This window comes from Aphelocoma coerulescens, chromosome 19 (genome assembly GCF_041296385.1).
Source record: "Aphelocoma coerulescens isolate FSJ_1873_10779 chromosome 19, UR_Acoe_1.0, whole genome shotgun sequence".
NCBI classification, from domain to species: Eukaryota; Metazoa; Chordata; class Aves; order Passeriformes; family Corvidae; genus Aphelocoma; species Aphelocoma coerulescens.
This window is the reverse complement of record NC_091032.1, coordinates 5,190,122-5,217,112: the sequence shown is the minus strand read 5'-3', so window position 1 is coordinate 5,217,112 and position 26,991 is coordinate 5,190,122. Positions and strand designations below refer to the sequence as shown.

At 43.1% G+C, this 26,991-nt stretch overlaps 1 protein-coding gene across 1 annotated transcript; it reads right to left on the bottom strand.

Annotated features, from left to right (window-relative positions):
- Positions 1-5,827: 5,827 nt before the first annotated feature.
- Positions 5,828-26,561, bottom strand: TAF15 (TATA-box binding protein associated factor 15). Its single transcript, XM_069033124.1, has 16 exons — positions 26,450-26,561; positions 22,817-22,853; positions 21,970-22,018; positions 21,695-21,785; positions 21,499-21,616; positions 18,635-18,918; positions 17,697-17,811; positions 11,212-11,246; positions 10,589-10,621; positions 9,947-10,056; positions 9,282-9,411; positions 7,953-8,042; positions 6,842-6,926; positions 6,671-6,756; positions 6,473-6,575; positions 5,828-6,191 (listed from the first exon to the last, which is right to left on the bottom strand). The coding sequence occupies exons 1-16, from the start codon at positions 26,457-26,459 to the stop codon at positions 6,152-6,154; spliced, it is 1,416 nt and encodes a 471-aa protein (XP_068889225.1). The 5' UTR covers positions 26,460-26,561; the 3' UTR covers positions 5,828-6,151.
- Positions 26,562-26,991: the final 430 nt, after the last annotated feature.

The window sequence follows — 26,991 nt, the reverse complement described above, 5'->3', positions numbered from 1 at the left end:
CGCTCGGCGCCGGGCGCCGCCGCCCCAGCCGCCTCTCCCCGCCCCGGCCCCGGGGGCGGCCCCAGCCCCAGCCCCGGCCGAGGGCCGGGCTCCGCCAGCAGCACCGAGCGGCGGGGGCTGTCCCTGCTCTGGGAGCCCCCCCCGTGTCACCCAGCCAGGGGCCGCCCCCGGGGGAATGATCCCGTGCATGCCCTGTCCCCTGTCCACCGGGAGCATCCCATCTCTCCGGGCTGCTCCTCCCGCCAGCTGGGACAGTGGCTCTGCCCGGTTTGAAGCTGTGGAAAAGAGGAGAAAGCAATTCCAGGTTTTCTTAAACCTGTGTTCATCCACGGCCCAGCACACACGGATGCAGGGCTTGGAGGCCGGGGGTCCCTGTGGGCCAGCACTTGCCACGAGCTCAGCAACACAGAAGGCTGGGCCAGCAATGCAGCCCCTCTTCAGGGGTCTGGCAAAATCTACACGTTAGACCAGTGTTTTCTCAAGCTTTACATAATAACCACACACTCGGGGTTGTGGTTTACACGCTTTATGCTTAAATTTCCCTCCCAGGCACGGGACGTGGTGACCCGTGGGCAAGGAGGGGCTGTTTGCCATCCCAGGTGACACACTGCACCCGTGTCGGTGCCACAGCTCTCCTGCAGCTCACACACAGCTGATGATCTTGTGGGTTCCAGCGACAAGTCAACAGCTCTGTTTACTCACAGCAGTATTTTGTTTGACTATTTTGTTTTAATTTGACTAAAGCAAAAGGATGTTTTGATTCTGCTTTGGTTCAAGGGGAAAAAAATAGGATGTGACTTGTATCTGCTTTTGTTTTCACGCCAGCTTCAACCCCACACCTATTTTAAAGCTCCCAGGCTCCTTCCTCCACTTCTTAATCATGCCAAAACATGAAGTTACAGAAGCATCTGTTGAGTGCAGCTTGAAGAGAGCTGCAGGGATCCTGTGACACTTTGCCTTACAGCTGGACAGGGATGTAGGGAAGGGAAGCAGGATTTGAAGGAGAAAAAAAGGGATCCACATAACATGGAAAAATAAGGAAATCACTGAGCTACAAATTAAAAAAACATGGGAGAAATGAAGGTTTTGTGGCTGGGCCAGTAAGAACTGACTGAGGAACTGCTGGAGAGCACGATGGGCAGCTGGCAGAGACAGAGGGATGGTGTGAGGGATTCCCCTTGGAAAAAAGAATTTATAAAGAATTCCCGAGTATTCACTCGGCCCTAGGAGGAGGGAGAGCCAAGGGATGGCTGCTCCTCACGCAGGTCAGCCTCACGCTTCCTTTCAAAACAAGAGCAGCTCTGTCTGCAAACGCATCCGTGTTTGCAGCGTATCTAGGAAGCAACTGATCCATCTGCTCTTCCACTTAAGAATATGGATGATGAGAAAGTGACTGGCTGGGCTCCAGAAGGAGCAGGAAACTCCCTCCTCTGCTCATTGTAATGTGGGGAAGCGGCTGGGAGGGCACCTGCAGCCCCCGGAGCCGCCAGCTTTCCGACCGGGCATTTCCCGGGGCTGCTGCCTTAGTCCTCAGGGGTTTTGGCATTCAGATGGAGAAGAATTCAGCCCAGCCTCGGGGATGCCAAATCACAGCTCTCTGCAGACTTTTGGCTGGGAGTATAAAGATGTTTATCCAGCTGCTGTAATCAGAGCAGTATCAGGAACAGAAATACTATCTCATGGAAAGGTGAACAGACTTCCGGCTTTTGCAGCGTTAGGTGAAAGCTCAGAAATGGGGAAAAAAAAGTTTCAATTCTCGTAACTTCTAGCCCAAAGCTGAAACCTGACAAGTCAAGCCTGTGGCAGAGAACCAACAAAGATTTTAGTAAAACATTCACAAAGAGCATGATAAATAGATCCATACAAGTTCCGGTTGCCTAATCATTCCTAATTTCTTGGGTTTCTAGAGAAAACCCCTTCTCCCTTGAGTTTAAGTCAAAAGATCTCAGGGCACTCAGTGAGATTGATTTCCAAACTCGTTCTTAAGACACCTCCCAGATTGAAGATCCAGACTGTTCCTAATTTAATACCATTTGCATATTGACCTGTAAACACCACAGAGATCTAAATGCCATGACCACAGGTGTGGAGTCTGGAATGGGAGAGGCTGGTTTGTCCATAGGGGCACAGCAAGAGCAGCTGAGCATTGCAGAGAGAAGAGCTGAAGCACCAGTGGATCCCTGTCTGAGGTGAGATCCAAGAGTTCCTAAACCAACATTATGAAACAGCCCTTGTGACGTGAGCTTTCTCAGAGCAGCTCTGAGTGTTTATCATAACTGATAAGCAAATAGCAAGCCCATTACTCCTGTGTGGCAGTTCCTACCCAAAGATGGAGGTGATGCACGAGAACCTACCATTAAAAACATTTAATGCTCTGCACTGAGAACAGGTTCAAGTTGTTCCCTTTCCCCCTCTCAAGAACAGCCATTCTTCAGCTGTTTGCTGCTGCACAGCAGCAGGATGGCTCAGTGGGTGCTGAGGGAATGTCCAAAATCCTCATCCAGCTGCTGGAAGGTGGCCAGAGCCAGGACTTCCCATCGGAGCAGAGGGGCACTGTCACAGCTTTCCCTCCTAACTCCAGCCTGTAAGAGCCAAATTCTTTACCAAGGCACGAGCAGCTTAACGTTCCTTTGGCTGTCACAAGGGCGAAGCTTTTCTGCTCAGACACAGTTTTCTGGGTACTTCATTCATGCACAAGTTCTCACAGGTCAAGGGACTTTCCTGTGTCCTTAAGACGTGTTAGAAAGTCTGTCTTGCCCCGTGTCCTGTCTCAAACAGAGCCAGGAACAGACACTTAGAAGAGTGTTAAAGAGAAAATGCAAAGTCTGCACAGACTTCCCTTGGCTTTACCTTTTGTGTGTGGAGTTCCTGGAAGTCATTGAGGTCAAGAAGCTGCATCCAGCTGGTGAGCCCTCCCACAAACACACCGATGTGTTGGAGCAGTTTGAATCTCCCTGGTATTTGCTCAGCTAACAGCCAAAACCATGCATCTCTTTCTAGGATCAGGGTGGTACCTGAGTTCCAGCAAACATCATCACCTTGGTATGAAAAGTGGAGTTTTAAGTAGTTTTGGGTGCATTCTGACAGTTGTGTTTTATTACAAGCAACTGCTACAGCAGCATTAGCAACATCATCTACTGGGACATCGTCACATGGGCTCTGTTACCCTGGAAATGGGAATTATCAGTTCTAGATTAGGCAAAGCAGCACTGGCTGGACCCTGGCCTCAAAGCCCTGGAGACGAGTTTGGCTTCAGTCACTGCCCCCATATCTCTCTTTAGGACTTGTGGTATTTGAGCAACTTAAAGTTGCATTTTTTCTCAGGGTGAGGTGGGTCTGGCTGCAGAGGGCCAGCATGGAAACTATTTGTGTCTCTGAAAACATTTAGCTATTATTTTATAGAGGAGTGGCGTTTCAGCTCTGTAAGGATCACATGCCACTCCTGCATTGGCATCTCTCTTTTCTCCAGCAAGTCCTTGTTGAGCTTGGCAAGTGCTAGACCTGTTCTTATAAATAAACCACCAGCATTCCACACAGGACTGATTTTCAAAATGAACCCTCACCACTAAGAAGATGTGTTATTGGAGGATGGAGCATAAACAGGGATGAAGGCAGCAGAGCAGAGCTGCTCCCAGCTATGCTGAGAACACCCCAAACAACCCAAACTCTGCTGGGAGAGATTCTCCTGGTTTCCCACCTCCTGACAGGACAGATCTACTATCCTTTCCCATAGTCTGGAATTTTATTACAGGAAGTCCTACCACATTCTCACACAGCACTGGGAAGAACTAAAATCAATTAAATCCTTAATATACTAAATATTTAAAGTTTTTTACTTCCCTATTAACCTCAATTAAAACTTGTCCTGGCAAACTTTAGGCAGCTGTGGAGAAAAACTGCAGGACCAAAGGACTTGGCAGAAGCAGTTGGAGGGCAATGACATAGTTAAGCCATCATCTGGGTTTATATTTTTTACAGAACTTCCCAGGCCTCTCTGAGCTAATTTAACTCTCACTGCACCAAAGGCAAGTAAAACAACCCATCAGCTGTTTTACTTGTACAGTAAAACAGTTTTACAGTACAGTTTCTCTGTCCTGCTGATTTCCTGAAAGACCAAACAGCTGCTGAAGGTGTCTTAAAAACCATGCAAGAACTTGGGTTGCTTTGCCCCAGCACAGAACAGAACATAAACAAAACAAGTGTTCAGCATCACTGCCAGGCTGGGAAAGCTGAGAAGGTGGAGACAGCTCCAGTTTTGTGGCTCACTTGAAGAACTGTCTACTTGGTAATCCTGGGCAGTGACTGTTTGAAGAGGAAAGTGCTCTTACCCTGGGAGAGAAAGCAGGGTTAGAAGCTGAGCTGGCATTAAAGGCAGCTACAACTGCTGCTCCCAATACTGGAAGCAGCAGCTGTTTGAACCACCAAGCCCTTCTCCAGGAAGGAAAAAGCCAGAGCCCCACTAGGGAACTGGAGGGAGCACCGAGGGGCGATGCTGCACCAGCCCTGGGTTTTCAGCTCAGCTCAGCCATTCCCAACTCTGTGCTCAGCTCTGAGGGCTCCAGGTGCACCCTTAGGAGTTGTTTGTGCAGTGCAAGGTTGTCAGCTCTGCTGGGGAACAAACCTCAGCAGGGACAGAGGCTGTTCTCAGCTGCTGATTCCTGCTTTCCTTCCATCCCATCCAGCTGGCACCATTCCTGCATCTGCCAGCACAGCAGTGGGCAAGAGCACCCTCTAGCCTCCTCCCTCCTAACAGTAACTCCAGCTTCAAAACCATCAGCATCCAACTTCTCTAGGCCAGCAAAACACCAGATACTGATTTCATCAACTTTGTGAAACCTCACATGCTATACGTTGGATTTTATACTGTCACTAGTACGTATATACCTCAAATTGCACTGTTTTAGGAGGAACAAGCAGTCCACAATCCATGATAAATGCCTTTCCCAGCAGAGCAGATGCTTTCCAGGAGAAACCTGAAAAAGGCCCAGCACAGTTACCACATTTACAGCCCTGGGTAATGCTGATTTGAACCACAACCATGAATATACACCAAGCTGGGGAGGTGGCTCATAAACCTTCACAGAAGCCATTTCTGTTCATTTCTCAGTGAGATACTGCTCAGCTCTATGCCCAATTGTAACTACAGACCCCAAGAACTTGTATTTATAGTGCTGCCCACTGGAATATTGGACAGCCAGAGGCTCTTTCTCTAAGGCCTGTGATGCAGAGGCAGCACTGACATGAGCTGACTGGGGCAGTGCCACCTTCTCAGGTTGCTCACCTCTGCAGTGACCTATCTGAGGAGGGGGGATAATTAATCTCCCTTCTTTCCTCTCCCCTGGCTTCACAGCTGAATCCCAAATGCTCACAATGCACCTGCTGAACCTCACCTGCATCTGACCTCCAACATGAAGCAGCTGCACACACTTGTTTCCATCACCCACATTCCAAAAGCAGCAAGTACAGCAAAATGTAGCAAATCTCTTTTTTTTAAAGCCATCCCACCTTGGATTTTGAGCTGTTGTGCCCCCTTGGAAGCAGCAGAACACACCCTGCTGTCTGCCTGCACCTCTCAGGGTGCAGGGCAACCAAAGCAGGCACAGGAGGGAAACAGGAAAGGAGCAGGGGACAAGTCTGGGATAGAGGATATGGATAGCAAGGAGACTCATCACTGACCTGCCTGCAGATTTTGTGAATAGACAGAGCTCAGGTCAAAGCTCCAGTGCCACTCCAAACAAATGCCTATTTACTGCTTAAGCCATACCACAGGAACACTGGGAATATGTAAGGAAATGCATGCAACTCAAGTAATTGAGAAACAGTAGGATTTCACAAATAAAACAATCAGCATTTATTGTTGTATTACAAAACACTTCATATTTTGGCAATATTTTACAGTTTATCCTTTTCCTTCTTAGGGCCTGTTGAAAAGGTATGGGGGGGGGGGAAGAAAAGAGGAGAATGTGGAAATTAGGATTAAATTTCAATGTCTTGCTTAAAAAAAAATCTTCCCAAACCACCCCAGTCCCTCCCACCAAAATAAAAATCTAGTTTCACTCAATTCCACTATCGAAAGAGGCCATGGGTGAAGCTGCAGGCAATTTCACTATCAAACGCATCAAGAAGACAAACAAAACATTCACAGTGGTCTTCAGTATGGTCTGTTGCGTTGATCATTTCTGAAATCATTTCTGGAAGGGAAGGAAAAGGTTCTAAGCAAGTAACAAATGAAGCAAATAACAAATAGTCCCTTCAGTCAAACATTTCTACAATGACGTCTGTGTGCTGCTCTGTGTTTATTGAGAGCCTCAGCCAGAAACATTCACAAAACTCAAGAGACTGAGAGACTCTCTCCAGAAGCTCCTATCTGTAGTTAATATTTTCATGGCAGCTGTGCTTGTACACATAAACAACCCTTTCCCCACAGTCCCTGTCAACCCCACAGCCATACAAGGGCAAAGGCTCCTCTTACCTTCCTCCCATTTTGCCCCCATAGCCACCTCCCCGGTCCCCGCCTCGGCCGCCGCGCCCTCGATAGCCCCGCTCTCCTCCGTAGCCGCCTCTCCCACGGAAATCTGGGCAAAAATACAGAAATATAATCAGCTTTTTCAGAAAGATGCAGATGATATGAACACTTTAAACATCTAAGGGTGTAGCTGTTTTTACACACCTCCTGATGGACGTGAATCTTCTGGTCTGGGCTCCCCGCACTGGTTGCAGGAATTCCTGCGAGCGAAGTTCATGTTGCCACAGGACCTGGAACAGACAAGGATCCCCCAGACTGAGCTGTGAAGATGAGAGCACACATGAAACAGCCCTGCCCAATTAAAATGACACTTACGGGTTAGGACAAACCCAATCACCATTTTTGGGTTCCCCACTTCTACCCTGGAAGCCCCCACCTCTTCCATAGCCACCTCGTGAACCTGCAGACAAAATTATGATCAGAATAAAATTCTGTGAACTGCACATGAGAAACAGGTATCAAAGATTGTCACTGCCTTCAGACCCCAAGTGACAGACAGACTTTTCAGGTGGAAGAAGTGTTTAATGCAAATATATTCCCACTATTTATTACAAATTCTTTTTCAGTAGTAAAGAGAAACCTGATCTGCTTGAATTGCCGCTGGGTAAACATAAACCCACTACATGCATTAATAAAATTTTGAAAGATTTAACAAGATTTAAGATCAGTCACATATGGCCAGATTTAGTCATAGAAAAAAAAAATTAACAATAAAAAAAGTCTGTCTGGATTAATCCCAGGATGCCTCTGACACAGACACAGGGACAACATTCTTACTTTCTGCATCACAAGATTTGGAACTTTTATACCAACTGAAATTGCTGAAGAATCCCTTTTCATCAGCCTACAGAACTGCCTGGTTTCAGAACTAGAATTTGCTGACAGGCACCGCCCAAAGCATGATTCCTGAAAAATGGTAATGAATACCCCGTGGATTACTGACAGAACTGTATAGGCAGAGAATCAGGGAGATTGAGATGTCCTTAATGAAAGGAATCAGACACCCAACTGCTGCTCCAAGTCAGCAGCAGCTGAATTATGCACCCTGCTTAATACCAGCTGGAAACAGAGAATCTCAAAGCTTTGCTGTAACAAGCAAATGGTCACTGGGAATTCCTCCCTACATATGTGGGGCTGGTACAGCTCATTATTGTTACACTTTCTCTTTAAAAGCAATGCTGAGACAAGATCTGGAGACTTTCCAGTTCTAAAAGAAAGCATAAATTCTGTGCTGTGCAGAAGAGATTACAGATTTCAGTTTATTTAACTGGGTCCAATCCCTATTACTCCCTTTCCTGGCAGAATCCCAAAGGCTCATATATTTGATGAATCACTGCTTCAAAGTCAACTTCTCTTTAATAAATCAATTGTAGTGAAAAAGCATTTAACTATGCAAGAACAAGGATTCTACAGATTTTAGTCCCACCTCGACGCCCGCCACCTCCACCTCCTCTCATGAATTCAGGTCTTCTGGTTGCAAAAGAAACTTTGATAACGTTGCCATTGAATTCTTTTCCTGTGGGAGGAGAGAAGGGATCAATACAGCTCCCAAGAACACAGCAGCAAGCCCAGCAGAGCAGAAGTGATTTGCACACACAGACTGAACACAAAACTCTTGAGACACAGGCAAGCTGCAGGTTTTGAAAGCACTGGTCCAAAGGTGAGATGGAAACACTGAGGTACTTGCTAAACTCTCCACAGACCCACAGATATTTTAGCTTAAATGAGATCTGTAAGTTGCAATTTAAAGACATAAGAATGTTTAAAAGATTTTTGGCTATGTTCATGGAGAAGTAGTTTGGATGTCTGAACTGTCTGTAATTCCACCAAGGCAACAAAGCTTTTGTAGCACTCAACAGCCAGCCTGAAACTTGACTCCCAAGTGTATTTAAATAAGGTTCATGGTTTTCAGAGACTGGCTTCTTCACAGATACAATGTTTATCACAGACAAACAGAACTGCACATGGGCCTAATATAGTCATATTTGCTTTACCCTCTTAAACAAAAGTCAATTTGCATTTTATTAGCAAACACAAACATTAGACAAGCATGCCACGCCAATTTTTTTTAAGCAGTATCATTTCACACCAGATGCAGAGTATGTCCTTCGGTTTCTACCCAACTTCACTAAAATTCTGTGAACACACAAGGTGACAGGAGCAGGCATTTTTCCCTCACCCCCTCAAGTTTACTACTACAAGAGTGCCACTGTATTTCCTGCACTCTAAAGAGTTTTATATCAATATATTTCTGGGATAAATCCATAATTTTAAAACCTTGTTCTTCACTGTGTATATACAGAGCACTCAGCACAAGATTGCCATAACCATCCCCAAACTCTAAAAATGCTCCCACAACACTAAAAATATCAATGCAACACTGTAGGGAATCCCTCCAGCTGCTAACAGAGATTACAGCTCTGTTGGTCTAAACAAGAAGTGACACAAACACCACCTCTTGTACCTTGTGCAGGGGTGACTGAGGTACAGCAGCAAACCCTCAGTTTCACTGTACATTTTTGGTCTAAATCACTATCTGCTGTTTAATGAAATGAGAGAAATCCAACACACACAAGAAACCATGTTTAAAAAAAACCAAACAACCCTAACAAAAAAACCCAAAACAAAACAAAAGAAGCCCAAGCCAAAAGCTACATAAATAGCAGCATTGGGCCCCCAACAAGGTTATTGATTTGCTTCTTCCACTGCCTGTTAGATTCATAAATAGCCAAAAGAACAGGTAACTCTCACCCACCATCAAACCAGTCAATGGCTGCTTTAGCAGAAGGAGGGTCATCAAAAGATACCGTGGCTTCTCCCTTTGGTTTGCCAGTATCCTTGTCTGTGTAGAGATTTATCATGGGTTTGCCAGTCTTTTTGTTGGTCTGAAAAGAAAGGTTGTACACTTGGCATAGCAGGAACACCAGTGAAATCAGTTCAGAGCACAAACTGTAACACTAAGTATCTTTAGTGAGAATATTCTCTTGGAGCTGGCCTGCAGAAACAGAGGGATTTGACTGAAGGATACTGACTGGCTGTTCCCCATGAAGTAATGATGGGCACAATTTTAACAAAAAAATAAGGTCAAGTGCACAAAATCCTAATTTAGAATTGCAGAAACAGAAGCAGCAGCCACAGAACAGAGGCACATGTGCTGCACTATGAGGGTGGCACAATGGATAGAGTGTCAGGGCTATAAAGACTAAAGAAGAGACACAAAGCAATCTAAATGTCACTAGGACAAAGGTGCTCGTGCTGCCAGCTTACAAACGAGCTGTCAGCTGGGAACCCAGATAAAATATTATCTACAACTGCTGGGGAGTCAGAGAGAACTCTGCCTTGAATGATACCAGTACATTTCCAGTACAACAGCTCGACCAGTTCTCTTCCTTCTGACCCATGATTTCTCATTTCACATACCTTTATGATACCAATCTGTTTGAAATAGTCTGCCACTTGATCTGTTGAAACGTCCTCTCCGAGTCCTTGCACGAAGATGGTGTTGTTATCAGAGTTGTCAGACTCTGAATCTGGGGAAAATTAAGCTACATTTACCACGTGTTTTTGTGGGAGCAACAGCAGCAATATTTTAAGCTCAGCTCTGTGCTGCCCAGTAGCAGACCCTTAAATCCCAGAGACATTTTGCGTGAAATAGAAGAGGAGCAGGGAGCTTAATTTTGAGGTTAACACCATCAGCTGAGTACACCAGACAGCTGACCAGCTGCCTGCCTCACACCCAACTTCTATGCAGCTGGGCATCCCAACCCACCAGAGCAGTGTGTGTTTTAAATAACACAAGCTTAGCAGAACTGTGATGGCAGTGAAAGCAGCTGCTTGGCTTGAGCACATTCAAAGTTCATCAGGAAATTCTTACTTGCTGCATTAACATCCAAAAATTCACATGCACTTTAATTAAATACATTTCTTTCAAGGAAAGCATACTTTAGCTAGATTTTTTATGAGCCATGGGAATTGCAGCCACATCCATCTTTCTAGACAAACATTTTAAAAGCAGTGACCTAAGAGCTACAATCCACTCCCACTCACTGCTTGTTTCCTTACCAGCATCTGATCTCGGTCCATAATCCCTTTGACCTATGATATGGGTTTGACAAAAAAAAAAAAAAAGAAAGAAAAAAGACTATTTTTAGCACAACACATTCAAGTGACTTTTTTAGCAACAAGAAAATACATAAAGAATGTATGCAATGCACCTAAGATCTAAGATATGAACCAGAGATTTAGAGACTATTTAGATTTAAACGTTCAACAGAAGGTGTCTGTAGGACGTTAACGTGTTCTTTAACTTGCAGCATGTGGCAGTTGCCACACTGATGCTGTGCTGGTGTTTGCTTGCAAATGCTGGTTGTCACATCACCAAGCAGTTTCCCACTTTTTTTTTTTTTTCTACCTCTAGTACCTTTCTAAGAAGCATTTGTAACAAAAATTAAAAAAAGAAAAGAAAAAAAATAATCCGGTGAACGTCACTGTCTCCACAAATTCTTTCATGCAATTTGACAAAGTAGAAATCCAGTTTATTGCTACAAGTTTGGCTATTACAACTCGTGAACACACCAGCCTCACCAAAACTCTATAATGCTTCTACTAGATAGTAACAAGATATTGGTGGCTTTTAGATTTATAAAGAATTTCCACTGAAACATTTTTGGATACTCGGCACTTACCACCGTAATTTTTGAAGCCACCACGGTCACCACCACTGCAGAGGAAAAATTGAAGAAATGATTTCTTCCTTAAGTCTCTACGTGCTGAGCCCAAGGCTCAATCTACAGTTAACTGATGACAAGTTGAGAATTACTGTCTGGCAGCTAAAGCACCATCTCTATGTTCTCCTCACTACCCATTCATGTTCAAAGATTAAATTACAAAGAAAAAAATCTCTCAGGGTGCTGCACTGGAGAAGAGAAGCCCTAGGGAGTATTTTAAACTAACCCATATGCATGTGGTTGGTTCAATACTTTCTCCCATCCCATCAGCCAAAATAACAGCTATTCAGAACCGGGGTTTAAACAAAAAATGTTATTTTCATGAAGATTAATGTGGGCTTTAATTGTAGATGTAATTGCTACTTTGGAATAATTAGTACTTTAGTACTTTCCCAGAAGTCAAAAGAGCTAAAATTATTCTCCATTGTTATGCATTTATAATACAGGGGATGAATTAGCAGAATGAGCCATTCTCTGAGCAAGGGTCTGTGGGAACCTACTGTACTACAGCACTTGGCATTACAGAGAAGGTGTGTGTATGTGAGCTTCAAAAGCAGAGGCCGTGAAGTTTTATTTCATTCATTCTGAAACCTGTGGCACAAAATGTAGACCAAGTTAAGAGAATACACACATCAATTTTCAAAGGTTAGAAGGGGATTTAAAACAGGTTGTTATGCCTCCAATTATGTGCATGAAAATAAACCCTCACTCTTTTTTCACTGGAAAGGTTTGTACCGGAAGGATTTTTCACAACAGCATTTTTATTTGCATCCATGATATGAACACGAGATAATCAATATTCAGAGCCTTCAGGAAAAATACAACCACTGGATTTTTTTTAGAAAGTCAATAACCAAATGTCAGAAGGACTATCTCATACTGCCACGTACAACTGCCTGCCTGTCCTCCTCATCATGAGGGACACAGCTGCCACCTCAAAATTAGGCAGGATCACCTAATCCCAAGAGCTTTCTCAGTATGATAAAGGCAGTGCAAGCTCAAACCCTGATGCAGAGAAATATCTCCAGTCTCTGGAGTTATTCTGCCTCTTCACCAAAGCACTTTATGACTAGAAATCACTCCAGGTGTTAATTCCATCTGTCTGCTCACACATCAGAGTCCAAACAGGGCATAGAAGCACCCAGCAAAAGGCAATGAAGTAAAATTAGGGAGTAATTTCTCTGGCACCCTGTCCATCTGTTACAGCAAATGGAAAGTCATGAATGGAAGCTGCTGGTACTTAACATTTATGAGACAAAAATCTGCCCAAAGTGAGGACCAAATAAGGTTCCAAGAGGTTACTATTAAACCTGGATTAAGAGACACTCTTTGGAGGGTGACTGACCTTTTGGCACAACAAATAGTATCACTTTTACTGGGACTTTTCTTAAAATAAATTTTTGCTGCAGATTTTATTGCTGTTCCACAGAAAAAATCTGAATGCTAAATTGCAGTGTCATTTATTCATTAATTCACTCTGCTCATTAAAGATTTTATATATCAGTGCAGGTCTTTACTCAAGGCTGTTTTCAAGGATTGATGATTAAAAACACAATGGTGATGATAAAATTTATTGGAAATACCTTTCTGCCACCTCCAATTCACTTCAGCTAAAAAAACCCCACTTCATTATGACACAACAATTTTTAGTAGGATGCCTGTTTTTCTGGAATTTTAACTCAGAAATAACAACAGTGAATAATATCAACCATCTAAATGTTATGAAAACTTTCCAACCCCAGATTACAGTGCCAGCTCATCAGGACCAGAACAAATACGTTTTCTGATGTGGAAGTGTATGGCAGTTAGAAAACCCCAGCAATCCAAAAACTTACACAATGTAAGTTTGTGTCAACACATCCAGGATTTTACTGGAAGTGAAGGTTTTGTAGGATGCTGGGGTGAAAATGTGTGCACCATGATCCTGAGGAGCTGAATACATAAAATGTAAAGGAAGTCTAATGCCAATTCCTAATTCTGTGATACAGCTGTTCTGCACCCTGCACTAACAAGTGCAATCAATAATTTTAAAATCAGTTTTTTAACTAATGTCTATAGAAATACATTTTTGCCCAAGTATGCTACAGCAGGTTATCTTCTGCTTAGTCTCACATGACCAACCCAACAATAACCTGGAACAATCTACTGATGGATACCTTTGATGATGGATTAATGCTTTCCTACATTTTAAAGTGGCATTTGCTATGTGATTTATGGAGTGGCAGTTTTTTTACCTTCCTGCAACTGCTGGGCAAAGCTACCCAAGATTCTCTGGAATCAGGCAGATATCCTGCAGCAAGTCAAACACAGAAATTGCAAGCAGTTGATGCCACAATCTTGAATTTACCCCTCACTGAGACCCAAAATTCAACCTCAGCAACTGAGTTAGACCCCAAATTATCCTCATAAAACATGTGGAAAATACAACTGCAGCATTTCACAACCCATTGCTTTACCAGGCCTGCACACAGACCTCAGAGATGGGTGACCAGATGGATTTTGGAGTCTTAATACCCTATGTTAGAAACACAATCAGGCAGTTAAAATTCAGCAGTGCCACCACTAAGATATTAAAGAAGAGGCTGAACTGCAGGCAGCTGGAATGTGATCAGGCATCACTCAGTGTGTGAACTTGCTGCTATGAAAGAGAAGTCCTCAGATGTTCTTTTCTCCTATAATTCACTCACAGATTTATCATCACCTGCCACACTGTAACCAGACTTCATCTGGATATTGCTTAATCCAGCTGGGAACAGCTCTTTAAGTTAAAGCACAGGTTTATGGGGAGCTCAACATACAAGCAATGCAGTTTTATAAAGTGATCAGATACTGGCAGAAGCAGCACTAAGAATTCGGGACCGAATTTCAGCCTCCAACGTGTATCTGTCTCACAAAGTGTGTCCCTAATGCCTAAGAGTGTATTTTACAAACAAGAAAGGAATATTTAGTGCACCAACAGTCACTGACAGATGGGATTTTTCCCTTGCTTACATTTATTGCCTCTGTTCACGTTTTTCCAAAGTCTCTATAAGGCTGAGCTCAAGCATATCTGTTACAAGTCGAAATATTAATTCTGAACACAAACCACACTTGTAAAAAACATCTGCACTAAGCTGTAGTTTCTTTGTATCACACTAATTCCCAGTCCTAAGTGCTGATATAACAATTAAGCTGCATAGGTAGCTTTTGTTTATAGTAGATCACCATAAATCTGCACAAGAGTTAAAAAATAATCTGTGCTGAGCAAAGTCAGGATTTCTATGACAAATCCTAACACAATGGCAAACCCTTTCTAAACTGCATGTCTGTAATTCCACCAGCACAGTCTGTATGAGCAGAGCCAAAAGCAAAGCTTCTCTAACCTGCTTTGTTTGCTCCTGTGTTTCCCACTTCCAGGCTTAACCAAAACAGTTCAGTCCCACAGCCACAATAATCAATAATTCCTTGTTTTTCAGATGAGGACTCTAAAAAGCTGGGGTGATAACTTAGAGTAAAACACTGCATTCTCAAGACCTGCTGTTCCTGCTTTCTAACTAAAAGATGACTCTCTTCCACTATGGGAAAAAAGGAAATATTTTACTTCTAAGCCAGAATAAAAATTAGTGAGATCATCAATTTTTCAAGCTTCAAAACAAAAGGGTGGGGAAATTCTACTAAAATCCCAGAAGATGCAATTCAAGACCATTAAAAAAAAATCTCAAGGATAATTCTCAAACCTTGAGTTATTAAAACTAAAATGTGAACTTCTGACACACGACAAAATGTGTGTTGTCTATTGGACTAAGAAATCTGAACAGGAATTTCTCAAAAGATTATCTTCTTCTCACTGCTGGGTGACTTTGCACAGGCACAAAAGAAAAATGAGGGCTGAGACCATTCAGTACAGTACATGTCCAAGTCCTTCTAGCTGTCAGAATAAAACCATACCTCTAAAAAGCTGCATCAAGTTCTCTCTGTGTTTAAATGTCAGTCAAGGAAGAATTTTTATTATTAGCTAAGAACAAGAGATTCATTCCTTGTGGTCTCACATTTGATATTAATTTGTTTGTAAAGTCAAGGAGCAATTTTTTTGTGGCCCTGATAGAACTTATTTATGTGTTATTTTCTAAGCACTATAGAAAAAGCCTACATTATCATTCCATCCCTGGAAGTGTTCAAGGCCAGGCTGGATGGAACTCTGAGCACCCTGGTCTAGTGGAAGGTGTCCCTGCTCGTGGCAGGGGGTGGAGCAAGATGATTTTTATGGTCCCTTCCAACCCAAAACCATTCTGGGATTCTGTGATTACAGCATCATTAATGTATCCCCGTGGACAAGGTTTTTAGATTATTTCCTGATGGCTGTGGAATTTTCACAGTTTAGCATTAAAATGGCACCAGAACAACTGAACATGGTGGCTACTGAAGATCGACCTGATATTCCTACATGTATTTTCCCCCAATAAATAAATAAATAAATAAACAAGAGAAACCCAAGAATTTAAACCCCCCCCAGAAAAAACCCTACCCTTAAACCCCACATTTTCACAGGACTGAACACGATTTCTTACCTTATCACAAGTTATTTTCCCCTTCATTATAGAGATTGTTATTTAATTTAACCTTTTATATTTTTCTAATAAGCATGTCTGGTAAAATACATATGTCAGAATCCTCTGTCACAATTATGCAAAAAGACTGAATAAAGATATATGACACTGTAGTTCCAAAAATTCCCACCAAAAATACCACTAAAGCCAACATCACTTAACAGAAGCAGACAGACTTCCTAACAAATGCCTCTCCACTTCACTGTATTTTCCTCCACTCCTTCATTCACTTCCCCACTTTCCCTTCTTTTGGCTTCCCAGCTCACTGAAGCACCATGATCTACATGGATGTGCAAGCAAAAGTTTCCTTACACTTTGGAAAAATATGGCAAGAGGCTTTATTTTCACAGACAGTAATTCATTTGACTTTATCTTCAAAGACCCAACTTTGTTTCAAAGTGACAAAATCTATCAGCAGTGTGTTTTTTGAAGCTCACATTCATTGCTATTATTGGAAAGGGCTTGGCTACAAAGTTTTAAAAAAACCAGTTTTTATCACAGGAATATGGAAAGTCCTCATCCACAAAGAAAATCTAACTAAAAAAAAAAAAGTTCAGTTTTAACTGAAAATTAAAATTAACTTAGCAATTATTTTGTTTGTTATTTTTGTTTTATGTGAGGTACCATACATTACAGAATTCTTTGTTATATATATATTTATGTTTATTTATAGGCTATAAATTTATGTTTATGATAAAAGCTACTACAGAAAAATATGCTTTAAGTTTATATTATACAAAACCCCAGCAAACATAAGGCAACACTAATATGCTTTTCTAATTGTGCTACCATACCTAATTAGAAGAGGTAAGAGCCTCCTACATCATTATAAACAAGCCATTAAGTACAATTTGGAAGCATCTCGGAAGCAGACAGATTTTAAATATGATTTAAAAATAAATACCTTTAAAAGTAACCAAGTATTGGATTTATTTAAATCAGATCAGTTCCAATAGAAAATACTGTATAATTATAGAGTTTTTCATCTGGAGTTTAGGAATAACCCAGAGCTGTTCAGCTTTTTGAAGGCTAAGTGGTGTTGATAAGCAACATCTCAAAGCTCTCTGGAAGCTTCAACGTTCTTGCCCTGCATCAGTGAGCCCCCTCTGCACCCCCAACCACTCAGAGGGACACAAAGGGGAGCTAGTTGTGAGAGTTATTAATAAATAATACGTAATATGTTTAATTCAATAGGCTTGAAAGCCAAGGTCCCAATCGCAGACCTCTGCATGAAATCATCTGCAAGCACAGAATTAAATATGTGCATAAATTTTCTTGACAGTACAAGGCCTAAGGCAATGGGGAAAGGGGTGACAGCATTGTTAGTATTTCAGATCTACCCAAAATAAACGTGTTTAGACTGACAAATAAATCAATAATAGAAGATGTGTATTTTAATAGAAGTTTAAAATGGAAAAAAGCAGCAAAGAACAAGTGATGTTACTACTAAATTACTCCTATTATTGCAAGGTCAAAATACTTCCCTGGTAAAATGTGAGCTACCTTAGCTATGAATTCTGTAAATTGTTCTCAATCACTGGCTGTTGGTTTTCTTGTCACTGAAAACAAGTGATGGGCTGGGACAGTTTTTGTATTGTAACTCATGCAAATAAAAGGCAGCTCTGTGTCACAACAATCAAATGCTTGGTCTCAATCTATGTTAATCTAAAAGCTGTTCCCCTAGGCAAAACCCATTTCTGTGCAGTGCAGAAAGGTTTAATTTTAGAAATCTTCCAGTTTTGGAAATCTAAATCTGAACCACTTTAGGAATAGACATATAATGAACAAAAATTAAAATCAGCTAAATAATAGGAAATAAGGGTAAGGAAGTGCAGGCACTGGAATGAGATCACTTACCTATATCCAGACATATGACCTCTTCCATCCATGTCATATCCCCCTCTACCTCCTCCCTGTGACCCGCCATATCCTCTATTATCTTCTCCATACCTGCTCTTTTCACGGCGATCATCTGGGAGAATGAGTCAAACCAAACACGAGTCAATTGTAGTGCAAACTGCAGCACAGTGAAAATTCACACCCTGTAATTCCCACCTCCCCTTCATTAACTCTGCCATTTACATCTGAAAAGTGTCAACTCCTAAATCTCCCTGACATTCTGTGTGCCATAAAGGAAAAAAGAAAAACAAACCAAACTTTGCTCCATTATCTCCCTTGGCTTCCAGGGTCACTGAGTATATCAGAATGCAAAAACCACTCTGTAATTACACTCCATTTTCCAAACATTAAACACGTATTGTCTAAAATAGGCTTTCCATTTGACTTCCATGCAGTCCTCCCAGTTTGCAAAAGACATCAGTGAAGACAGAACAAGGATAAATAGAGTGGGCTGTGCTGCTGGTGTGAAGTTAAAGCAAAAGAAAGACTTCATCTCAAACTTCTCCTTCTATCTCACAATTCACCTACACAGAGTAAAGCTGGAATGTGAAGTGCAAAAGCTCTTCATGACTGATCAAGACATGTCACCCTCATGCAGGAAGAGGGTTCAAAATAGCTTGGGAAGAAAATTCCATCTAGAATTTGCAGAACTCGTGGACAGAAACTCTGCACGGCTGTTCTAACATACGTAAATGCAACCATTTTGGGGCCCCAAGTGTTTTAAATCTCCCTATAATGTTTTGAAAGTTGTAACAAATAAAACATCCCCCAAGAATATCAACATGGAAAAGAATTTAACTGTTCATCAAATCAACTGCTTGCAGAAGAAAATCCAACCATTTCACATTTCTGCTCAATTTTATTAGCCAATACTGAATTCAACCTGGGAATTTTACCTTGGCTGTTGTGGCTATAGCTTCCCTTCTGAGACTGGTAGGATTGCTGGGAGTGCCCATATGAGCTTTGGTGCTGGTTATAGCCTGACTTTTGGTCATATGAGCTCTGGTGGCCATAGCCCGACTGCTGGTCATATGAACCCTGGTGGCCATAGCCCGACTGCTGGTCATATGAGCTTGACTGCTGGTCATAAGAGTCTTGGTTTTGTCCATAGCTTGACTGCTGGTCATAAGAGCTTTGGTGCTGACCATAGTTTGACTTTTGTTCATAAGAGCCTCTTCCACTTAAAACAAACAGAATTTGAATTAACAGATAAATGTTCACAGAATAGAGATCAAAAAAATGGCTGAAAATTCGTGACATTGCTAAAGTTTCCTAAACATAGTTACCTCCTTACATGAGAGCATCACTCCTTTCACATATCCCCGTCCAACACTTCCATTCCCCCCTCTCCCCAGTACCATCAATGGCTGATGGAGAGCCTGTGACCTGCTAAACACCAAATCCTTCCCTCTAGACCTGTAGGGCAGAGCCTCAGTGCTCATGTTGTACAGTGCGGCTGAGACTTGCTGCCTAAAAAATCCCAAAATAATAAAATTTTGCTTTTACTGAATTGCAACCTCTCTTCTTCTGGGCATTCTACAATTTATCAAGAATTTTTCTAACTGTTATGGTGGCCTGTAACATACCTGTGGTTCTTCTCACTTTAGTGCCATCTACACTATCCCAGCAACCTTCATCAGAAACACTGACCAGTATCACATCCAGGATACTCCAACACAGTGCAGCTCTACATTCCAAGGAGGAGTCATAAATCTTCTCTAAGATGAAGATTAATAACTTTATAGCAACCACAAGGGAATCTCACCTACACCACGCTTGCCTAAGCTACACTTCAGCATCTGAAGCAGAAACTAAAGTATTTTGGAAATCTAGATATATTTGAGAGAATAGTTCCAGCTGGCTTAGGCTTTCATGGCAAGGCATAACACAGATTTATGAGAAATAAATTGCATCCAGGGAACACTACCAGCTGTTACTCATTCCTTTGTTTTCCCCCAGGTACTCAGCTGTGCCTTAGCTGTCGTATCTTTTCAGTAACTGGAAAGAATCTCTGACCTCTGCCACCCTTTCTCCTCTTCCCCCTCCATGCTTCCACCCTTTTTCAAAAGATGAGGCACTAGATCTGCCACTCTCCAGCCTTTGGCAATCTTACTTGCTAGTGAAAATATCTCAGAAAAAGGGGAAAAAAAATGCAAGAGCCTACAGAAAGTTTCCACCAGCTTTTCAAAGCACTTTCAGATCCAGTGTGTTGGGTCTAACCAATCCCAAAATATCCCATTTGTGTAAATACCATCTAATCTGCTCTCTCCCACTTCTGGCCTAGATCTCAGCTTTAACCTTGCTAATCCCAGTGGTAAACAGCTTGTGAAGATTTTTTTTATTACCTTCACTTCAAAAAAGTCAGCTCTGCTTTAGCCTTTGCACCTTTACCAACAAAGGAAGCATTGTTGAAAGCATCCACTATTTGCTGTCTTCCTTTCCCTCCCCTAGGATATGACAGCTACAGTTTTGTGGCCACCCTTTTCAAAGCTGCTATCATCGTATTTCTCAGTTTCTCCTTATTTGTTACAAGCATACATGGAGGAGTTTCCCTTCAAGGTCTTGTCTTCAATTTCTAGATCACAAACAACCTGTTGGGAAACCTATGTGCTGCATTTTTATTTTACTGGACATCTACAGAGTTAAAACCTACATTATTACCTTTGTACAGCTCTAATAAATGCTCAGAAAACAAAGCAAAAAAAACCAAAACTGTGTACCTGCCTTTGTTATGGAAGCAAAAATGACATCTGAGTGAAAGCACCTACTGCTGGCAGATTAAGATATTTCTTAATATTAAAATGTTTTATAGTAAGAACTACAAAATCAGAAACCAAGCAGAGGTTTGCTCAAGTCCAGATTGTTTTATCACCTTGCAAAAAATACAAAACTATTTGGACCTTGGACATGAGAATGAGGTTTAGTACTCAACAGAGTATTTAAACGAGGTCACGTGAGCCTCAGTAAAGCTCTAACACAAGCAGTAACCCCGGGGTGGAGGCACAAAGCTTGAAAAGTAGTCAGTGAAGGTATTCTAGCACTAAGTGGCCTTTTAAGTCATTATGGGAAGTTAGGTTGTTCTTTTCCAACTACTTTCAAAGTTGTATCATTAATCCTCCTGAAACTGAATCCAATACAACATCACAAGCAAAATACGTTTGCAATAGCACAGAGTGGAGAATTAAAGTGCAGCATGCACATGCACATTTAATTTACTGGTGAGGATATAAACCCACGATGTTCTGAGGACTCTACTTAGCTGCAAAACTAAAATGTGCTTCTTAAATGACACTTTTGAATTCTTTCTCTTTCAAGAAAAGGCATTCTGAGCCAGATAAGAAGCCTGCAATCTGAGAGCAGCTCAGAGTTTCCTTGCTAACAGCTTATTTGAAGTTAATAAAAGAGCACTGTAAGTTTATACAAAAGAATGTGATTGGAGAGGTATTTGATAGGTCTTTCTCCTAATCAAAACACTCTACCAAGTCCAATCTTCATTGGAGCCACTATCCAAAGACTTTCTAAAGTGTATGTCCCCATAAGCCTGACTTCAAAACAACTGCACCCATCCCTCTTACATAAAGAAATATTCCTCCTTTACCTCCTGTCTTTCAGACCTTAAAAATGTTTCAAGGATGTGGATTTTCAAATATTTGTCTTTTTCTCAGCAACATTAACAAGGAAATTTGTTATAGCTCTCGTTAAAAATGTACAACTACTAGACAATATTTTAAATAGATACTGGTAAATTTGGCTTCCTTACCCTCTAGATGACCCTTTCTGCTGCCCCTGGCTGCCATAGGACTGCTGGTTGTATGAGCTCTGGTTCTGATTTTCGTAATTGGATTCATCATCGTATCCCTGGGAATCTTGTCCATAACCTGGAAATTGAGGAAGAAAGTTTTTAGTCAATATTCACCTTTTAAATACTGCCAATGAATGTAACAAGCTAGCCAAACCTGATTGATTTTGTCCATAGTTCCCATGATAGCTTCCATAGTTCTGTCCATAGGAGGAATTGTCTCCACTCTGCCCATAACCAGAATATCCCTGTAATTTCAAGAATGTACTCAAATAAGTGTAACTTCCACAGCAGGTAATTACAGTTTTCCTTGGCTAGACACAACTGCAAACATCAAGCACAGCTGAGACTGGAATTCTTCCTGGCCCAGGAACAATTATTTTCACTCAAGGAACATCTGCTTTGAAAGCCACAATGTTTTTTTCAACATACCTGTCCTTGTCCATAATTCTGACTGCTCTGATTGCCATAGGATGAGTAGCTGGAAGAGAAAAATGGATTTAGGGAATGCTTAGAGTGCCCTTCATACAGGTTGGAAAGTAAAGGTATTTTTGGCATCTCTAAAGTTTCTCTTCATTCCAAAATAGGTGCTTAATCCAAGCACTGCAGTTCCAGGCATATTAAAACTGCATCAATGAATTAATGGTTGACTGTCAGAAGCCGGAAGAGCTTATTTTAATTTCTGCTGTGTTTCAAGCATAAATTTAAAGCACATGAAACCTGGGTTTGCTGTAATTTTATATTATACTTACTCATTATTCTGCCACTTTAAGCCTTCATGAACTGACAAAAGAAACACGTGCTGAAACTCATCAAATTTAGATACAAACCCAAACTCAGGCAGTGCTACATGCACAGAACCTTATGATTTTCATTAGCACAGACAGCATTAGCTATGATTTTTATACTTCCATAAAAACAGTTGTCTCACTGATTAAAACAAGCCCTGCAGCCTTGGGCCATATAATAAATACAACAACTTTTGCCTAAAATCTTAGTGAACAGCTTAAGGCAGCCACATGAAAAGTATTTCTCTATGTTCATGACATTTCAAAAGTTCTTACTATTACAAGATATCATTCCAATTTACACCTGATTATTGTTTTCTCTGTTTTATAAGACATCTTGATAAAGGCCCAGGTACAAGCTTTCTGCATCCTTAACTTCAAAAACATATCAATACTGTATCCTGAACAATCAGTCATCATGCTGAGAATACTAAATGGTCTTTTATTTTGCAGATGTAATTGCTAACAGCAAAACAAAAATCCTCACATACCTCTGCTGGCCCCCAGACTGACTGTAACTTCCAGAATCTAGAAAAATAAATAAGTCATATTGAGAATTTCCAATGAACATTTTAGTCTCTACTTACTGTAAGAGGAGAAAGTTTGGGGAGAGGGAGAAGATTGAAGTATATTAGATATTGCAACTACTTTCCCTGCAGAATGAAGCTTCCTCTTTATTAACAAAAGAGAAAATGTTAAGACTGGAATGACAGCAGCAGAGGGTGTGGGGGATACAACACAGCCACAGCCACTTGGAAATGTCCCTTTTGAAGGATCTGAATTCTGTTTTCAAGGAGTCTTTTCAAATACCCGGAACTGTACAACCCCTCTAATGACTATAGAGTACAGTGTCATCATCAATGAGCAGAATGCAGCAGCTCAATTAATCAAGCAAAGCTAAGTAGGTCAGTGCAGCTGAACCCGTTTTTGGGATGCTCTAAGAAAGCTCTGCTGAGCTAAAGGGCACAAACACAGGCAGAATGTGAGAAAAATCAGGGATGGAGGAGCCATGACACTTCCCTTTGCTCATACTGCAAGAGGAAAAACCCAACTGAGAGCTCACCAGCCACGTGAGAGATGCAGGCACACAGAACACACACACACTGCTCCATCAGCCTCACATCCCCCTCTGCTCTCTGCCCTTCCAGCCTCTGCACTGCTCAGCTTCCATCCATCTCATTGCCTGGTCAGGAGCCTCTATCTGTTTGAAATTGCCACCTTCTTGTCAAAACCCAAACACTCGGGATAAGTCCTGCAATTTTTCTTTTCTAATTGCTTCAAGAATTTGTATAAATGCTCTCGTGCCATGGTCTAATAAAATCTATCAGGAACTTCTCATCCCCAGTTTCATCCTTTCCCCCACACTCTCCAGCCTCTATACCCAGAACCGCCTAAAACGCTTACACTGAGAATTAATTACAAGGCAGGGTAAATGTCATAAATGACTGCAACCATTTTCCAATCAAAACACTCATCAAATTGCTGAATCTGCTCATTATACCTCCCTCAGCAGGTTATAAATCCAACCCTGCCAGTGGTTACACAGACACTTAACCAGAGGTTTGATGAGGGCATCACCTGAGGTGATGGATGTGAGATGAGGGGGGGTTATCACCCGAGATATTCAGACATGAAGCAGCATTTTTAATGGTGAAGTGTCTCCTCAAAGAAACACAAAGTATCAAATTTCATATTTGGTAACAAAAATTAACAATAGCAAACAAGAAATGAAAGGAGGTTAAATTTCACAGGTCCTATAAAGCAGTTTCATTTAGATGTGAATTTCTCCTCCTTTTGCACTGCTACACAAATATTTCATTGCTTTTTCATATTGAAAGCAATTAAAAACCCAACGCAGACCTGCAATTCAAGTTTGTTTTTAAGGGGTAAGGTAAAATTTTTACACAATTTCCATTTAAATGATGACAAAGATTACTATTAAATAGTAATTGAGAAACATGGTTGTGGTTTAACATTTATACGCCGTTAATGCTGCTAATTAAAGAATTTTAATGGTTGTACCAGAAAATTCTTGAGTAACGGTATAACTCGCTATAAATTTAAGAACTACATTTAATCTCCTTAGCTTCTCCTTAACAAACTTCCACCAAACCACAACATTTGGGGAAAAAATTGAAAGCAACCAGATAAGGAGCCCATAAAATACGAAAACACACAGAGGAACTTCCTTTATTTGTACATTTTTCTACATCCTCTGCTGGACCTCTTACATACTTCTGATAGATTTATTTTCGTGGGCTCAATGGGGACAAGAGTCTGTAAGGATTTTTGGAAATAACAGTTTATTCTGGAAATTCCTATGCTTTTTCTTTTTTTTTTTTTTTTTGAATGTTTAAAAAGTTCATGGAAAAAATTCCTGCTGATGAAGTGGGACATAGCAGCCTAATCACCTTGCACTACTCAGGGGGTTTATTCCTCGCAAGATAGAACAGTCTGCTGTGTACATTTGAAAACTGAGGTTCTCTTATGAAGGAATTCATACAAAGAAGCATTATTGCCTCTCAGTAACCTCAAAAGAAAAAGAACCTCACATCTGAACATCAATAAAAACAGAGGAGACACTCAGGTGCTTGACTGGTCAGTAGCTGAGGGATGGAGGGAAAGTGGATGTAGTTTACTGCCAAGCTTTACTCATTTAGTAGAAAAATTCATTATTTGGACTCAGTACATTTGGACACATTTGCTTTTCCTGGTACATAACTGCTCCTTGCATGAAAGGATTCCTCCAGCACCCCTTGCTTTGTTTGTATTGTCTATCACTCCCACATGCAGCACAAGACATCGCCAAAATGGCTCGACCATAACAAAACATGGCTCGCTCCACAAAGCACGGCCAGCCTTGGAATTCATCCTTCCACTCTTGGGATGCACCAGTATCTACACCTATCCAATGCTTCACAGGGGCAGCACTGCCGGGGGGGGACCCAATCATCCACACCTCAAAGGGGATAAGGAAACAGCACATTGTGCTTGCAGAGGCCCCAGGAGAAGCTGGGCCCTGTCAGGTCACCCGGGAGAGCAGATCCTGCTTCCAGGATAAACGAAAGCCCCCGCTGGAAAACAATCCCAGCCAGGGCGTTTTTAAGCCCACGGCAAGGGAATGTGAACAGCACACAGAGTGCAGAGCAGAGGCTGCACATACTGGGACACAAAGGTGGCTCCCCTGCTGCGGGGTGGGGAGGGCATGCCCCATGCTAAGGGGGGACACGACCCCAGGAAGGGGGTGCCTGCGTTTCATGGGGAGTGCTGATCCAAAGGGGGAGCACACAAACCATGTTATGGGGAGGGGCACGACCCGAAGGGAATCCACATCTCACAGCGGGATGGGGTATGGGGAGGGAAACCACAGCCCAAAGTCGGTGTCCACACAGGGGAAGGGCAGTGACCCAAAAGGCCCTTCCATCTCACCGGGGGGAAGGGTATCCCAACCTAAAAGTGGGGGAGGGTTACAGTGGGGGGCATGAACCAAAAGAGGGCCCACATGCCACAAACGGGGGTGTACAGCACCCAAGGCGGGGGGCCTACACAGGGGAGCAAGAACCAAAATGGGGTCCACACCTCACACCGGGGAGGGGGGCTGTGGTACAGCCCGAAGGGGGGGCTCGCACATGCGGTGGGGGGGCCTAGCCCCAAAACGGTGGGATACACCCCACGCAGCACCCGAGCACAAGACCCCAAAGGGACCCCAAAGGGACCCCAAAGGGACCCCAAAGGGACCCTGCCCCCACGCCCCCCCACTGCGACACGGGTGGGGGGGACGCGCCCGCCAGGCCACGCCCCCTCGCGTAAAGGGGCGTGACCCGAGCGGCTCGCGCAGCGGGGCTCCCCGGGGAGGGGGCGTGGCCTCGGCCGAAGGGGGCGTGTCCACAGGGGCCACCGGCGGGGGCGTGGCTCCCCTCCCCCTCACCGAGCGCAGGGGGGGGGGGGGGGGGGGCGTGAAGGGAAAAGCAGGCGCGTCCCCCGCAACATGGCCGCGGCCTTTCCCACATGCGCCACATGGCGCTCGCTTCGCCCGCCCTCCCGCGCCCCACCGCGCCCGCGCTCGGCGGCGGGAAGCGGAGCCGCCGCTGCCCGCTGAGCCCGGTGGGGCTGGCGGCACCTACCCGAAGCCATGGCGGCGGCGCTGAGGGGCGGAGGGAGCAGAGGGAGCGCAGGGACCGACCCGCCCGCCGCGCCGGCCGCGCGCACACTGAGGCACCCGCAGCTCGCGCGGACTGCGGGGCCGGGCGGCCAATCAGCGCGCGCGGCGCCTACCATTCGCTGGGGAAGTGGGGGGGGAGGGAGGTGAGAAGGGCTGTGCCAAGGTACAGCGGGCGGGGGGGGTGGGGGGGATTATACCAAGGGGAGGGGGTGCGAGGCTGTGCGTGTACAGCGGGGCTCGCGTCAAAGGATTAAATTAGTTAATTAATAAACGCTCAGGGCATGGGCAGGGTGCGCAGAGGGGAATGGGGGGGGTTGCACGCCCGACTTTCCGCACCAGCAGCCCCCCCATTTCCCTCAGTACCCCACTTGTGCATCACCATTTGTAGCAGATGCTAAATGGAGTTAGAGAAAGCAGCCAAAATCTGGGTCCTAAAGAAAAAATAAGAAAGGTTTGCCAGGGTTTCTGAGTATCCTAAAAAGCCAAGTATCAACTTGGAGAATG